Source organism: Lates calcarifer, linkage group LG10, assembly GCF_001640805.2.
Source record: "Lates calcarifer isolate ASB-BC8 linkage group LG10, TLL_Latcal_v3, whole genome shotgun sequence".
Classification (NCBI taxonomy): Eukaryota; Metazoa; Chordata; class Actinopteri; family Centropomidae; genus Lates; species Lates calcarifer.
The window spans coordinates 27,897,198-27,915,102 of NC_066842.1; the positions used below are offsets into that span (position 1 = coordinate 27,897,198).

General features: G+C 40.9%; 1 protein-coding gene across 2 annotated transcripts in view; it reads right to left on the reverse strand.

Moving 5' to 3' along the window:
• The window catches only part of LOC108884582 (kelch-like protein 25), a 40,655-nt gene that overhangs the window by 13,293 nt on the left and 9,457 nt on the right, over positions 1-17,905 (reverse strand). The window contains exons 2-7 of one of the 2 annotated variants that reach the window (XM_018678558.2): positions 12,823-12,906; positions 7,888-8,119; positions 7,542-7,647; positions 6,121-6,366; positions 4,984-5,073; positions 4,522-4,685 (exon numbers count right to left, since the gene is read on the reverse strand). In XM_018678558.2, the coding sequence (XP_018534074.1) occupies positions 4,522-4,685; positions 4,984-5,073; positions 6,121-6,366; positions 7,542-7,647; positions 7,888-8,119; positions 12,823-12,886 (902 nt within the window). In that variant the 5' untranslated portion in view covers positions 12,887-12,906. The remainder of the gene's footprint in view (positions 1-4,521; positions 4,686-4,983; positions 5,074-6,120; positions 6,367-7,541; positions 7,648-7,887; positions 8,120-12,822; positions 12,907-17,905) is intronic. The other variant, XM_018678559.2, reaches the window with a different exon arrangement.

The window sequence follows — 17,905 nt, forward strand, 5'->3', positions numbered from 1 at the left end:
TTTTTTCATCAACTGTAAGCCCTTCTACTGCCCCCATGAGTTTGCTTCATTCATACTGGTCGGTGTTTACATCCCACCACAGGCCAACGTGCAGGAGGCGACCAGATTCTATGTGTGGAGCGGACAAACCCGGACTCCTTAGTTATTGTCCTTGGTGACTTTAACAAAGGCAACCTCACCCACGAACTCCCCAAATACAGACAGTTAATTAAATGCCCGACCAGAGAGGAGAACATTCTGGATCACTGTTACACCACAGTAAGCAATGCTTATCACGCCATCCCCCAAGCTGCACTGGGTCACTCTGACCATGCCATGGTCCACCTGATTCCTGCATACAGGCAGAAATTAAAACTCTCTAAACCTGTTGTGAGGACATCAAAGAAGTGGACCAGTGGGGCTGTGGAGGATCTCCAGGCGTGCTTGAACCGTACAGACTGGGATGTATTCAGGACTGCCCCCAACAGTCTGGATGAGTATACAGAGGCTGTGACCTCATACATCAGCCTCTGTTGTATGTTGTATACCAACACACACCAGGGTGAGTTACAACAATGACAAACCCTGGTTCACAGCCAAACTCAGACAGCTGAGGCTGGAGAAGGAGGAGGCGTTCAGGAGTGGGGACAGAGACAGGTTGAGGGAGTCAGTATAGGTTCAGCAAGGCAGTGAAAGAAGCCAAACGCCTGTACTCTGAGAAACTACAACACCAGTTCTCAGTAGGTGACTCTGCTTCTGTCTGGCTCAGGCAGATCACTAACTGCAAGAAAGACAGTTTGACAGTCCTGACACCATCCCCCGTGACACCATCTCCCAGCCCCACCACACCAGCCTCTCACCCTCCCCCAGCACAGCAGGGGTCAGGACCTCTCCAAAGCTGCACACCTTAGAGGCCCCCTCCTACCCCACCACTACGACGACTCTCTCCATCCTGGAGAGAGACGTCAACAGACTCTTTAAGAGACAGAAACCCTGCAAGGCAGCTGGGCCAGACTCTGTTTCTCCATCCACTCTGAAGCGATCAGCTATCTCCAGTGTTCACGGACATCTTTAACACCTCACTGGAGACATGCCATATGCCAGCCTGCTTCAAGGCCTCCACCATCATCCCTGTCCCCAAAAAGTCAAGGATCACAGGACTTAATGACTATAGACCATCGCCCTGACGTCTGTGGTAATGAAGTCATTTGAGCGCCTTGTGCTGTCCCACCTCAAATCCATCACCGACCCACTCCTGGATCCCCTGCAGTTCACCTACAGAGCCAACAGGTCTGTAGACGATGCAGTCAACATGGCCCTCCACTTCATCCTGCAGCACCTGGACTCCCCAGGAACCTACACCAGGATCCTGTTTATGGACTTCAGCTCCGCCTCTAACACCATGATTCCAGCACTGCTACAGGACAAGCTTTCCCCGACGTGCCTGACTCCATCTGCAGTGATCACAGACTTCCTGTCAGACAGGAGCAGCATGTGAGCTGGAAACATCTCCACCTCTCGACCATCAGCACTGCTCCCTCAGCTGTTCTCTCCCCTCTACTCTCTCCCTGTACACAACAGTTGCACCTCCAGTAACCAATCTGTCAACTCCTGAGTTGCTGACGACACCACCCTCGTTGGCTCATCTCTGGTGGGGTGAGTCTGCTACAGGAGGAGATTGACCTGCTGGTTACGTGGTGCAGTGAAACAACCTGGAGCTCAAGGCTGTGAGACAGTGGAGATAGTTGTAGACTTCAGAAGAACACAGCTTTTTTTTTATTACACTTTACTTTTTAATTATGTATATTGATGTTCCTTGTAAATATATTCTTGCTCTTTGCTCTTTTCTTTTACTATAACTGTCCTTTAGCACCAATATACCAAGACAATTCCTTGTATGTGCAAACTTACTTGGCAATAAAGTCTGACTCTGATTCTGATTAAAACATGAACAGATTTTCTTTTCCCCTGACATTTATCTTGGGGCCAAAAGTGTACAGAGCAGTAGCCCTACAGCACTCTGAACATCTCCTTTAGTATCTCCTCAAACATATAAATAAACCAGGGTCCCAGCCTGTGAACAAAAGGGACAACTGCTTGGATCCTGGAGTGCTCTAGGTCTGTTTGTAGTTATTGCCTCATGCAAATTTATCCAATGGAGGTCACCCACTGAAGGATTGGCTTGTACAGGGACAGCCAGTCTCCCTTAAGCAAGAGTCCTGGAACAAAAAAGCTCAGTCCAATCTGACTCTTTTTAACATTGCCAAAGAGTGTAGGCGTGACCCTGATGAAACTTTCTATCCGAATGGGAGTGGGCTCTTCCAGGATGACATTACCCTCATTCATAGGGCAAGAGGGGTCACTGAATGGTTTGATGAGTATGAATATGATGTGAATCATATGCTTTGGCCTTTGCAGTTATCAGATCTCTTGAACACCTAAAGGAGACTCTGGACTGATGTGTCAGACAGCTGTCTCTACCATCATCATGAAAACACAAAATGAGGGAATATCTTTTGGAAAGAATGGTGTTCCATGACTCGAGTAGAGTTCAAGAGACTTGTAGAATCAATGTCAAGGCACACTGAAGCTGTTCTGGTGGCAGGTAGTGTCCCAACAGGACACAACTTTACTAAGATACTTTATGTTGGTTATTAGGGTCCGAGCAACGAACTTGCAAGGACCCCATTGTTTTCGGTCAGTTTATTTATTTATTTTTTCTTCTTCTTTTTCCGTGTCATTAGTCGGCTTCATGCCCCAAAACTCATGAAAATTTCCAGACGCCTCCAGTGGGTCAAAAAAAAGGCCCCTGAAGCCTGTTGCACTAAAAATTTGAAAATTTGCACACATATGTAACATCCCAAGATGCACAAAAATGTCTCTTGGAGCCATATTCTAAACCCAACAGGAAGTCTGTTATTTTGATTGGAAGATTGAAAATTGGCCATTTCCAGGGGTTTGGAATTTTTACAACCCTTCTTGACACTTTTGAGTTTTCATTGAAGGGCATGCCCATCCTGGCCCCTCAAAGTTCGATGACTTGCCATGAAACAGGAAGTTGCATTAAACTTGCTGTAATTCAGCCATACTTTGTCCAAACTGCATCAAACTTTACAGTATTGTTAATGGTCCCTAACTGCATACATCCATACGTCAATATTCATACAAATGTTGTAGCGCCACCTATTGAGAACAGGAAATGACTTATTTCGTAGTGTGACATGCTGTTACTAGCAGGGTGACAATTTAAATGTTGTCAGGACAGCCTTAAGGCCTTCATGATGACTTACTGCGAAAATTGTGAGTTTTTGTTGGAAGTGTGTGCCTGTTCTGGCCCGTCAAAGTTCAATGACTGGCAGTCTTATGAATTGAATCATCATTTCAAGTAGTTTGCTACTTTATCCAGCAGATGGAGCCATTTCTCTCTGGTGGGGTTTTTGGGAGGGGAGGCATTTGTATTTGTTTGTGTGTGTATGTGTTTGTATTTAGTGGGGGAGTGGGGGGGATTATAAGTGCACAGACTACTGTCTAACTCAGGGTGTTGTGTTGTGGGCTGTTGTAGCCATATTATGTTACAAAGCTAGCAAATGTTTATGGCCGGCATAGAGTGAATTTTTCTGAGTTGATCAGCCTTAAAACTACTGGTTAACCTGTAGGAGTTTGTGAAGCTGTTGTAACATGTTTTGAGCCAAGACTTACAGCTGTCACAGATGATGAGCTCTGAAAAATATTGTGTCATAGAAAATAATTATGCAAGAGCATAAAAGCTCTTATTTTAAATCTCTTGTTGCCGCGAATTCCAGTTTCTTACAGTGTTTTCCTTATTGAAAGCTAAATTCCACTCCACTTCCCCGCATGTATGTATGTATCAATAAAATCTTCTTTTGCAGATATTCTCTTATTCTGCACACTACAGAGCAAAAATGCATGCTGTATTGGTGGGCAGTGTCTGTAGAAAAGGCCCCAAAGTCACCAGTTAATTTAGTTTTAACAGTATTCCGTGCCATTGATGTGCCTTTAATTATTTGCTCCATCTGTTCCATTTATGTGTTTATCTTACCAGGGTGAGCCACCTCCCGGGTTGGTTATATTGTAAGTGACATCACACAGTGAAAAGTTAGCGTGCATCTCTCTGTTTATTTATCCTTTACTAAGATGTATTCTTTAAGCCCGCCTAAATGCATGTTTCTTGCATTTTTTAGCTTCACAATGCATACTGATGTATGGCAATGCATCATGCCGCGGTGCATTGTTACGCCTACGTATGCTGTACGATCTGCGTTAACTCCACGGATGCCAGGTGCAAGGGCCCGTTCGACGCTGCTCGCAGCTTTAATTCTATATATATTTACACACACACACTCTAACTACACTGAGATTTGTTATATTTGTGTGGATTCCCAAGTATCTAGATACAGTCACATTAAGCATTGCAATTGCAGTGTTGTTGCATTGTACTATCTAATCTTTGACAACACAAACAAAGTGGCATAAAGACAAGCCAGTGTTATATTGATTCGTTAGATCCTGGACACAGCTTACCTGCTCCTCTTGTCAGCCATAACCAACTCTTCACAGGCTACAGCCTCCAGTAGACATTCAGATGGCAGCAGAGCCAACCTGATGCCCCTCAGCAGCTCTGGTAAATGATGACGTCGACCTTCCAAGTCGTATCGAACCCACCGCATCACAGAATTAAACACAATCTGCCAAAAGATGCATTTACAATCAAACATCAAATATTCATAAAGAAACATTTAGCTGGCCTGGTACTCTGTTGTTTTTTTCTTAAATCTCCCTGCTGTTTTATTATGGTAAGAACTAAGATCCATTTGGAAAAACTAAAATTGATTATTGAAACCATTACTAGATTTTAGTGGTCAATAATTTGATTATTAGAGATGGTCAACAAGAGGCCTTAGCATAAGCAACTTAAATAGGAATACAACTTAAAGACAGCGTGAAAATGGAAAGAATGTGGTAATAAAGGAGAGGATTACTCACTTGTTCATCCTCTATCTCCAGCTCATCACTGAGAATCAGCTCCAACAGTTTATCTTTAGACAGACTGTAGAAATCCTCTGATTCTCTAACCTATGAGACAGACAAACACTTAGATTGCAGATATTGTAGAGTAAGGCTGCATAGTTTCTGCTAAACATGGAATGTGTAGTACTGCATCTGCAGTATATCTATACTTCAGCTGATGAAGGTGACAGGAGTACCACCTATAAACTTCACTGACGGGATAAAGAGGTCTACATATTGTCAAAAAACAAACAAAAAAAAAAAAATAAATAAAACAGTTGAAGTTTAGAGCTGCTGCATCCAACAAAACCAATTAGTAAATTAGTGGCCTCTGTGACGGGGCAGCTCCTCAGCACAAAATAAACTGCCTATTCAGCCTTTTTGCTTGCGCTGTATGATGTCATCTTTGAAACGACATACTGTATATTACAGATACAATTAATTAAAAACAGCATGTCACTCAGTTTTACTCACAGGAAAAGCACAATCAGCCAAATCAATTAAATCAGACTAGAAAAAGATAGGAACAAAGTAACCCCTCTCATGCTTCAGATCCATACACACACTAAGTTTGTTTCACTTTCATTGTCAACTTGTAATATTAATACTAACAGCAGGACAGCCAAGTGTCTGTGATTAGTTCACATGTTTTTTCTGAGCTTTCACAACACAAATAAGGCATCAACCAATCACGCAGACTGCTGCTGTGGGTCAATGGATCCCAGAAGTTGGTCCTCTGCCTCCTCAGACATGACACCACCTTCCCCAGCAGGACCTCAAACTGTCCCACCGACATCCCTAATATGTCTGGAACCTGCTGTGGTAGAGCTTCAGTTCCTGTAAATTAACAGGTGATTATTTTGTCCCTGAAGTCTGTTTTTTTCAACATCAAATGGTTCATCCAAACCAATAGTTGTTATGTTTTTTTGTTAAGTTTTGTAGGAATATGCTGGCACATAGAAACTGCAAATTAATCCATGGTTATTACAAAAGCAACAATACTTGTATGTCTGTACAGTCCCCCCCCATGTCACAACTGCAAGAACTTCAGAATGAAGCAGGTGTACACTGATGGATACCACAAAGTGAGAGAAGAATAGAGGTCGTCTTTACTGTCTCATAGTGTAACAGACACATCCTCCACGACAGCTCGTACAGTCTTTTACACTGATGGGCATCTGACAACAGCATCATCCCGAGGCAGTTGGAGGAGTGCAGGTTTTTTTCTAAAAACTCAGCAGCTGCATCCCGGATGTCATGAAACTGCAACATGTCGCCTGCTTCTAACAACGACTCAGCGTTCTCCTCATTTATGATGAGTCGAGAGGAATAGGCAAAGTCCAGCAGAAGCTCCAAGACCTGGAAGGGTAGAGAAATAAGAGCATTAACCACCAACATAATAGTATGTACAGCTGTGTGACACAATGTCTAATTCTTCTGTATGCCTCAAACAACTTAGTACATATGAGGAATTATCTGACCTCGTCACCTGGCTGAGTTACCTCATACATTCAAAAAAAAAAAAAAAAAGGTATGAGTGGGGTGTAACAGTTGTCATCTTTTCTCATGATGTACAATCAACACATAGTGCTGCTTACAAGAGCTCAATTAATATTTCAGCATGGCAACTATCAGCTGATTTTAGATTATCATAGGTAGAGATGAGTGACTAATTCAATGAAAAACATGAATAAATGAGTAGAGAAACACAATGAATTTCCAAACAGGTGTACTGTATGATAAAATTATGCATGTTATGTTATATTATCCTGTTCTGTGACATGTACAAAAATGTTGAGCAGGCTGGCTTGAGCACCTGCGGGAGACTTCAGAGTGACTGTAGCTGTTCTGGAGGCTCATGGTGGAACAACACTTCAATAACACTCTTTATGTTGGTTTCTCCTTTCATCTGAACCTAAGCTGTGTTTAAATCAGGGGAACCTGGGACTGAATTTACCTCCTGTAAGATTTAGTTTACCTCCAAGTGTAAAAACAATCCTTGCTCATATCACAAGTATTAATATTAGAATAAGGGACAGATATTTATTAATTTTAAAAACAATAAACCATTAAACACTGTAATGGAAAAAAGTCTCTACATCATTATGAAACATTTTTAGATATCAATACCAGCCTCAAAAATCCAGCATGGAGTGGCAACCTGTTGGCCCTGATATGAAGGGATTAACCATAACATCCCCAATTCACATCCAACTGAGGACCTTTCTTTGTATTTGTCTTTCCTTACGTCGCTCTCTCCTCCCCTCATTCCTTGTCAACTGCCTAATAAAGCCATAAAGAAAATCCAACAGCACTGGACCCCATTACTACTAGCAGACAAGTGATTGTTGACACAGTGGAGAGTGTGGGTGGACCGACATAAACAGGACAGACTTTGTTGACCAAATCTGACAGATTTCCACCAGCTGCTGGGGAAAGAGGACACAGGCTCCAGGTTGACTTTAGAAAAATGGCTGGAAACACAACTCTTGCATTTATCCAAAGTGACCTGTCCTCAGTAGCAGCGACATTACCTCAGGGTGTATACTGTCTCTGAAATTGACATCACTGTCCAGACTTTCTCTTAGCCCTCCGCTGAACATGGCTTCAAAATAACGGCTGCATGCTGCCAAGACTGCCCTGCAAGACACAAACACAACATTTTGTGTGTTTAATCAAAAAATGTCAAACATACAGACAGATGGACAAACTGAAAACATAATGCCTTTGGCCACAGCTGGCACACAGGCACAAAAACAACAAAAAAGAAAACGCTCTCTACTAAAGTTAGCTGTTGTTAGTGTGTGTTGTGGTGGTTTGATGGTAGCATCTGTTCAATGTTACCAGTAAAATGCGCAAATATTGACAGCATAACTTTACCTGTGGCATGGGAAGGATCGATCCCCGGCCCACAGAGTGACATCAGTGAACATGCATTGTTTCCTCATGGTGTTCAGATGAGTCAGGACACTGTCAGGATGTGAAGGCTTGTGGAACAGTGAGATGTTCATGGAGCCCGTGCTGGTGCGGGATTTACGATGCTCATGAACGGTCACCGACATAGCGCCTTCGTTTGGTACCACCAGGGAGTCACTCTGAATAATCTCTTTTCCTGTTCAACAACAAGGATGGAAAAAGTCATTTTACTGCATCAGCAGCTGTTATACATGTATTTATGTATCACTTTAGATGAGGTCAACAAGCACACCAGACTAACTTGCATAAGTAAACCTGGTATAAGAGCGCATAATCCGACTATGCTGCAAAACATAAACAGCAAAGAAAGTGAGACCAAAGGCCATCTTGTACTCTTCTGTAAGATTCACCCTGGAGTCTAAAACACAGTGGAGTGATGGATCACAGACAAGAAGATAAAAAGTTGCAGCTCTCTGTCTGTCCTCTGCTTTTTTCTATACCATTGCTTTTCAGATTGTCTTTTTACCCACATACAGTATTTTCATCTAGAATTATGACATTTCTTGTCTTTTCTTTCCACCTTTTTAACTCCTCTAATCCGAGAGATCCACTAGGGTTGTCAATTGTTATTCAAAATTGTTCACAGTTGTTTGATTGTGAGGTGAAAAGTTCATATTTGAACTGTAATGACCTGTCTGAAATAGAGTCTCTATAAGCCAATCAGACAATCCGGGGGAGTTTGCCTTGTGATCCAGTAACGCATCAGCTTGACCTTTTGCATAACCTATTGACATATCAGTAAACTATAATAATGGTAAGTGTTTTGTTAAAAGAATGGAGGACAACAGTGAGCAGAGCCGTCCTGAGTGAACAAACACGTCACCAAAGTATCTGAGAAGCAGCGTGTGGAGGTACTTAGGGTTCTACAATGCGGATGGCAAAGTCACAAATAAAGATAAGGCTATTTGACGGCTTTGTAAAAGGCAGCTGCCTTACTCTTCAACAACAACAAATCTGAGGACTCTATCTTTTATCTTCTTCTATCTTACCATAATGTCAGGCTGTAAAGTTAACAGAATAACAACAATAATAATGTGTTGTGCTGTTTTGGGGGAGCGAGTGTGAGTGTGTGGGGTATCGGGGCACATTCATCGTAATTCAAACAAATTGTGGGTCATTTTGAATTTGTTCAATCTTGATATTTTTTGGAAAAGTGACAGCCCTATGCCACACAATGACAAAGAGCACAGGACTGACTGAAGCTCAATAGGTGCAATTCTGTTGTAGGATGCTTGATTGCAATGTGGGTCAAATTGGTACAGTGTGCGTTCGTAATATATTTGTCATATTTTTCACTCCTATATTGGTATTTTATTTGAAACCACGAGTCCAGGCTTATGTTTTTTGACTGGGATGCAAAAATATCTGTTGCTGTCTTTCCTGAGAAAAGGGTTTTAGAGAATGGGCAGCAGTGATTCTGAGTTGGCAAGGCTAGGTCATTTAATCAATCAGCTCTCTCTATAGTTAAAAATTAAGGCCAAGTGTACTGACTTGCTAATCTGGACTTGGTGATTACTATTGCTGCACTGGAGTGCTGATGCATGTAACTGAACTATGTTAAAGTAACATTTACTCCCTGCTTTTTAAAGGAGAGTCTGGGAGAGCAGATTGGAGAACAGCAAAATAATAAAACTGAGAGAGCCATGACTGAGAGGCAGCAACTCCAGTCCACTTGGTGGCCATAATACACCTCTTCTTTCTTGTAAACAGACACAACATGCGCTGGGTGATGTGATGGACACAGACATTGATGTGAACTTCCTATATTACTACGAAATAAAAAACTTAAATAAGAAATGGTAATTTAATTTTTGTTCTTGTCTGGACACTGTTCTACAGCAAGACAGGATGTTCCTGTGAACACTCCTCAAAACAACTCATCTGGCTGAGTGCTAGTTTCCTACATTATTAATAATGTATAATTTACTTTCTTAGATGGCTCACAGCCAGGGTCAGGCCAAAAGCAAAGAGAAAGAGTGCTACACACAGATTCAAGATAATAATAATATATATAGTAAACCATCTGTATGGGATGTTACAAAGTCCCACCTACAAAATGTTTCATCAGATGCCACTGCTTATAAGCATTACAACCGGTAATTGAAAGGTAATTTTTTGTTATAGGTTACTGTTCTAGACCAAAACAAAAAACTGACCACTCTAACATCCAAAGTCTGGACTGATGCCCAGCAGTTACATGATAAATGTATACAGAGTAATTTTTTTCAACTCCTGAGGCAGCATGTCACTGCGATAGTTCCTTTTGTTTTGGATAATACTATTCATTTGACACAGTAACCAACGTATCAATTAGGTCTGTGGTACAGCACATCGGTGCACCTCTCCTACAATTCAAAAACTTTACTTTGTTGGAGTTTGGAGACCAGTTTCTTCACTTTTGATGATTCTGGTAATGTTGAGGGAGCCAGATGGGGCTATATTTTATTAGCAATGTTTTTAAACTGTGTCCAAAAACTGGTTTCAAAATGTGACTAAATATTTGCAATCTGGAGCCCTGCAATGGCATTGTTACAGTGACATGTTAAGACACATTAACAGGAAAATGAACGGATACAGACTAAGAACACACCACAGAGAAGAGGACATGCAGTTTCAGCAGCAACATTGCTTTTGTGTTGTCTGTGTGTCCATGTGTGATGTATGCACACACACACACATGCACACACACTTGCTGACATGCACTTTTAGACCAGAGCCACAACAGATCAGTCACAGGTTATTTGGCTGGACTGTGTTGCGAATGAGCAGCAAAAGATGTGAAGCATGAGCACATGCATGTGTGAGTGTGTGTGTGTGTGTGTGTGTGTGAGTGCATATGCAGACACATTTGTCCCATCTTCGTGAGGAGTGCAAATATATTTCAAGCCATTTACTTTTTCTTCTGTAATAGCACAGACTTAGCAGTAATTTCTTCAGTTTTGTAGTTTTCCCTCATGTTATCACTGGTGTCAGAGGATAGTAGCATGGGTCTTTCCATGTCAAATCAGATAAGGTCAAACATTAGAACTAAACAAAAATATGTTGTCAGGCCTTAGCTTTGGGACCTAAATATTACATAAACAAACTGTGAACGAACTTGAGACTCTGCTGCAACCACTTTACTGGATTCTGTCTGATGTGAGAACACACATTATGATTCTGACACAGAGGGAAACAAATATCTTGAGAAAGTGATGGCAGCAGTCCAATCAGAACAGGGATTTGTTGGATGAACTTGACAGTCAGCACTCTGTGGGTGTTAAAATTGAGTTTTCTAACACATACCTTATGTACACTATTCAAGCAAAGGAAGATCCATACACCTGCTTAAGGCCTTTTCACATACAGCGCAACACAATTAGAGAATACGAACGTGTGAAGATCACACCCACAAATATACAGCAGCTGTAGCCCCACCACTGCTGTATTTCAAGGATGTCAGTGGGACAGTTTGAGCAGGACCTCAAACTGGTGGGATGCGACCACCGCATTTGAGGAAGCAGAGGACTACTGGGATCCTTTGACCCAGAGCAGCCTCTGACAGTCTGTGTGATTGTGATGCCTTTATTTGTGTCAAAGCTCAGAAAAATCTACCTCCTTTCAAAAAAAATTGACATCTCTTTCTCCCCATGCAATATTTGCATTGTGTGTGAAAGTAGTCATAACAAAAACAACAGTTCTTTATTCTTGTAATTATCGAATCATCATGTGGCAGCACTGCAGTGTACAAAATTCTGTAGACAGAGGTCAGGCGCTTGAGTAAATGTTCATATAAAAAAATCTGAATAGTGAAGAAATACGTTCTCAGTGACTTTGACCATGGCATGATTGTTGGTGCCAAATGGCCTGGTCTGAGTATTTCTGAAACTGCTGATCTCCTGGGATTTTCACACACAACAGTCTCTAGAATTTACTCAGAATGGTGCCAAAAATCAAAAAGACAAGCAGTGGGCGGCAGTTCTAGGGACTGTTGATGAGAAAGGTCAGAGAAAAATGGCCAGACTGGTTCCAAACTGACAGATAACCATTCATTACAACTGTGGTGAGCAGAATGCACAATATGGCACACAGGGAGAGCTGGTAAAGACATAGATGCGGCCATTAAAGAAAAATTGAGTAAATATGATTAATAACTAAAAATCTAACATAATGTTAATATAGTGTTAGCTGCTTTATCCTACCATTGTCTTGGCAGGCATATCTACACGCACAGAAAGTGCAGAGGTGCAGAGGAGACAAGTTGACAACTCCTTATGTTATGGACAGTAAAAGCTCCCACAAGCATTATAAGTCTCTGTAAACCGCCCCCCCCAATACAGTCATCGCAAGGGAAACACTGATCTCCTCTCTTTCTTTTTTGCTTCTCTCTCTCCCTCTCACCTCAACCAGGTGTCACCTCTGTCTGTAACCATTATGTTATGTTATTAAATTCCAAGCCCTTGCTGAATTATATAATTATAACACTGGAACTGAGAGTATTGCAGCAACCAAGTTTGTAGTTCTGATATTTTAAGATGAGACTTGGTTGTAAAGTGAACAGCCTCACACACTGTTGCTCCTGCAGTGGTCTGTGTGAATGGTGGGGCAGCTACATCAACAGAGAGTTTGTGAGTCGAATCAGGGTCTCTCTGACAGATGCATTGAATCACTGACTTTTGGGGGCATTATGTGTGTATATATGTATATGTTGTCTTTGCTTCACAAATAGACCAATGCATAAATGGGGGGCAGGCAGGGATGACTAGCAGGCAGAGATGTCAGGCAAAACAAAACCAAAAACAAAGCAAAAAGAACATTAAAAAGGTGTCAAGGCCTCATTCCACGTGCAAGCTAACTTACGGTGACAGAGACTGCTGACCCAGGCACAGGCACTGACTGTCAGGAGGTGAGGGGGGCTCTGCATCCCTGCACTGCTACACAGAACTTATGAACATAAACACATTAAGGGTATGATACTTGGTCAGGAGACGGTGAGGACAGTGATGTGCATTTCTTTAGGCTAGACTATTTCTTTTGCAGCCATTAATATTCTGACTATATAAAACAACTACTAGACATATAGCCATGTAATAGCCAACATTTTTACAACAGGAAAACAGAAATGTTATGATCCAACAAAAGCATTTAATTGAAGTGTTGAGCAAAACTGGACTTCTTGAGGGATGTCTGCCCTGGCATGCTAAATGTTAATATTCAAAGTTAAGCCTTGTCACATGACCAAACACTCATCAGAGGAAACATCAGAGGAAAAACCAAACTTCTGTGTTATATATTTAAACTTATTTCCCCATGGTTTTGGGTGTAAATGATTGATGAGGACAATAATTGCTGGAATTGGTGAAGTATTGAGCAAAAACAATATTCCAGACCACCACAAGCAGCTGTACATCCAAAGTACATCCCAAGTCCATCCATTACAGTGCTTGTTTTTGCCACTGGCAGGCTCAGATTGTTATTAAAAATACCAGAGCTCTCTTTCTCAGTTATCCTGGCAACATGTTTTACAGGTCACATAATATTAGACTATTTATTTGGCATATTTTCCACCAGACATTTTGGCAGTTAACATTTTCATAATTTTCACACATACCAGCTAAAACCTAGCTAACGTAAGCTCTGATTGCTATATCTTGACATGAATACAACAGTTTCAGTACATACAGTGGTGGGAAAAAAGTTTTTGGACACCCCATGCATTTGTGAAATATTGCATTAAGAATCACTCTTAGGTCCTCAAGTGCAATTTCTTTTAGTACAGTGACAGCCAAAATACGGAGCAAACTCAAAATTGATTGGTTCCATAAAAATACATAAGAAATTTTGAGTATTGGGTCATTTTGGTACCACTAATGAAGGTCGTACTTTTTATTAAAAGACACACTTTTTGTTGCCGTGCTTCGGGTCTATATAAAGCCAGCACATCTGAAAGAGAAAAATGACTAAAACAAGGAACCTAACGCAGGAAAAACACCTGAATACAGATGAACCAACAGCTTGGAAGGCAAACCAAGGTCTGGGTGTCCAAGGGTTTCTTCAGCAAGAAATGACTGAATATTAATTTGATGATGTGATGGTTTATTTATTTTTTGTTCAGTTTTGAACACATTCTCTGTCATTTATGGACTTTGTTTGATGACAATGTTGAGAACTGACATATTGAAACTGTCAAGAATTTAGTTTTGTTAGTTTTTCTTGTAAACAATGAACAAAAAAATATCATTTGTAATTGTTTGTGTCTGTCTAATGCAGCCACACCTTTTGAAACACAAAAAAAGATTTTTCCCAAAATATTTTATGATAATATTTGAGATTGTGTAACATTTTAAGGGTGTCCGAAAACTTTTTTCCACCACTGTAGCAGACCTGATCACAATTCAGACACTCACTGTGTGACTACTTGGTACTTTCAAAGTAAAGGTAAAGATCCATAATAATGTTAATATGCTTTCTTCAGTGATTCCATGACCTCGATTTTGGTCTCGTTAGAGTGTTGGGACCGCTGTGTCAAATATCTTCGAAATAGGACAATGTATCTCGGCTCCAAAGTGTGCACCATTGCGAGAAAGCCCGGTAGAGACAGACACAGCCAATAACAACTTGATTTTGGATTTGTGCCAGGAGAGTTCTAACATATCCTTAGTTTATTAACTCTATCTTTCTCTTCTTTCTCTCTCTCCTTCCCTCTCTCTTAACTGGGTATCACTGCTCCACTTCATAACACTGCAGTGGCAACACATTTTTTTTATTGAAAGTATCACAGCAGACAACAGAAACGTGTCACTCTGCCCTGCCCCGCTCTGTACTCCAAAATAAGTGCTCTTCTCTTTCTTCACTGTGCAAAAATAAATCGCTATTAAATAAATGCTAAAAAAATAATGTTATTTAGTTCCATGTTATTTTTTTGGCAAAGCTATAGGGAGCCACTGCACAGGGGCTTAAGAGCTGCATATGGAATGAAGCCTTGAAACAGACAAATACAGAACATACAGTATAACATTGACAAACAATGTGGAAAATGTTTTTCTCCTCTAATTTTGTTTAATAGAAAGTTTAAATGGGACCCAAAAATCTTATACTTGTCTTTTATGCAGCCTCCCAGTTCAGCCTCTGTCTGAGAGAGGCTCAGTTAGACCAGTCAGCCTGACACCTATCCCCAGACACGCACATTCAAACACACACACACACACACACACACACACACCCCAAGTGACCCTGGGCAACAGGTCCAGTGGTGTAGCTATGCTAGCTGTGGGTAAACAAGCTCAAGCCTACTGACTACCCACTTCTTTACAAGGCTTCAGTCTATTCAGTTGCTCTGTTGATATTCTACTGGGCAGCTATTGCAATGCAGGGTAGTTGTTTGTGTGTGTGTGTGTGTGTGTGTATGTGTGTGTGTGTGTGTGTGTGTGTGTGTGTGTGTGTGCGCGTGACTGAATAGACAGTTTGAAGCCAAGAGGTCTTTAAGCTCTAGTTTGTTAGAGTTCTACTATATTCCATTTTCAGATCTGGACAAGTAGCTGCTAGGGCAGCCCGTTAAAAGTCAATGATATGATGCATCTGTTGGGAAGACCCCAATTCAACTCAGAAAATGTCAGTCAGTGACTCCTTTTTTTAGTTACCTCATCATTCACACACAGCAACACAGGAGCAACAGCGGGCAGGCTCTAAACTTTACAACCAACTCAACCAAGGGGAAACACTGAATTACTTTTTACTTATTATGCTAATTTTCCAGCACTATGGAACTTTGCATGAATCAGTAAAAAAAAAAAAAAAAAATCCTTGGACGCTTTATGCAGCCTTTCAGTTCAGCTCTGTCTTGGCCGTTTAAGTTCCCAATGATCCCACTCTGTACTGATTGGTGAGCTTCCAGAAGCTTCTGGAAGCTTCCTCTGATTCCGGAGCACCATAAACAAACCAGTACTTTTTGCTCACAGGGATCACATCTACATACACAGGCAGCAGTTTTATCTCTGTTCAGTTTAAAGGGGCTTATATCACACAGTCTGCTACAATATGATTTTGATTCAATTAAATTCAGGAGCCAGTGATCGGGATGATATCGTGCTGATTTAACACAATCACTTCCATTCACATCAAATCACAGAAAGAAACTAAAATATCATTTAACATTTTTATTCCTGAGCTCAACCAGACATTTAAATGAAAAACAATCCTCTCTTTTAATAAAATAGATCTGTTCATTATAAAGTATCACATTCTGATATTTTGAGCTTTACATTTTTCTCTATAAAATAAAACTGAAAACATTTAATTGCTACAAAACCAGATTATTGCATAAACATGACTCCTATTTAAAATCAAAAACATTTTTCCTCATCAGATCACCACTTTTGTTGAGCAGTGTGCACGCTCAGTGGAGAAAAGGATTTTCAAAATAAAGCGTCTTACAAATGATTAGATTGTGACGGACTGTGACGTTATACGTATGTTAGTATTGGTTAGTGAAGAAACGATGTTCAGAGTGTTAAATTGAAGTACTGTTATTGCAGGATTATTGAACATGTTGCTAGCTTAGACGTCTGTCTGTCAAGTTGACATTTCCATGCTTGCTTAGAAGTGATGTTCCAATATGTCTGATGTCTGACATTTTCATTTTGGATCGATGCAGACTGATGGATCTTTATACCCCTACAATTTACCCAAAAACACAATAACAAAAAAATCTGTAGTGAATTTATATATATGTATATTTTGTTACTTACATATAGTATATTATACAGTATATGTATGTTTAGGTTTTTGACTGTCCCTCAGGTTGGGGTGTGTTTATATATATTGGGAAGAGAGATATGCCCTGTCTCCTTCTTATAGGGGCGTTTTTCAGTTAAGTGCATGTGTAGATTAGAAGTGTTATCTCCAGATGGTTCACCAGACAAAATTAGCAGATTTTATGGCTGCCCCCTGAAGGTCGACTAGTCTAACCATTTGTCAGAGACAACTGATTTGAGTGAGATATTTCAAATCGAGCAGCAGTGTTTTTTTTGTTTTGTTTTGTTTTGTTTTTTTGTTTTACTTTTTTTAGTTTGCACAGTACTAAAAAAAAAGACAAGCTCACAAATGATGATGGGAGAAACTGACTGGAGGTGAGCACGTTATGTTAACTAGGTTAGCTATGTCTCGAAAAAAGTCCAAAATATGGCTTCATTTTGATCATTTGAAGGACAACCCTGACAAAATTAAATTCAAACTCTGTATGCAAGAATTTGCTTATCATTCAACAACATCGAAACATGGCCAAGGAGTGGTGGAGGAGAGGTGGTTATGGAGCAAAGCTTCACAAGGGATTCGTTGTGTGGGGCACACATTGCAACTATGCGTTAACGAAGCCCTAAAAGAGGCCCAGGTCTGCCACACCACAGCACCTGCGAGGCACCTGCGAGGCATCTGGTTGGTCTCTTCAAAAAATGTGGTAAAGCCAAAGCAGCACAAAAGTAACTCCTACAGAAAATGACTAAATACAAACTGACCCAAGATTTGCCAACTCACTAGACGTCAACATTGTACATGCTTGAACATGTTGTGGAATAGAGATGGTACCAACAAGAGGGCCAACTGAGATTTAGACTTAACAATGACCAAGTGGAGAACTGCAGAGGAGCTGCTGAGGCCCATAGTCACTCTGACAGAGTTACTGTCACAGGACATAAATGTTTCACTATCTGCCACGCTGCCCATGATCATCAATACGAACACAAAAAAAACCTGCAAACGCACCAGGATGACAGTGCAGCCACTAATGCACTTGACAGGAGGTGGGACGTTCTTAGAGGATGTTCAACATGGCAAAGTTTATGAGTTTGTCAGAAAACAGTGTGCAGGGCCCAAATGAGGACCACAATTCAAAACTGTACTAAGCATGCAAATTGTGCACTTTGCATCCCCTGCTTGTCCACACCAT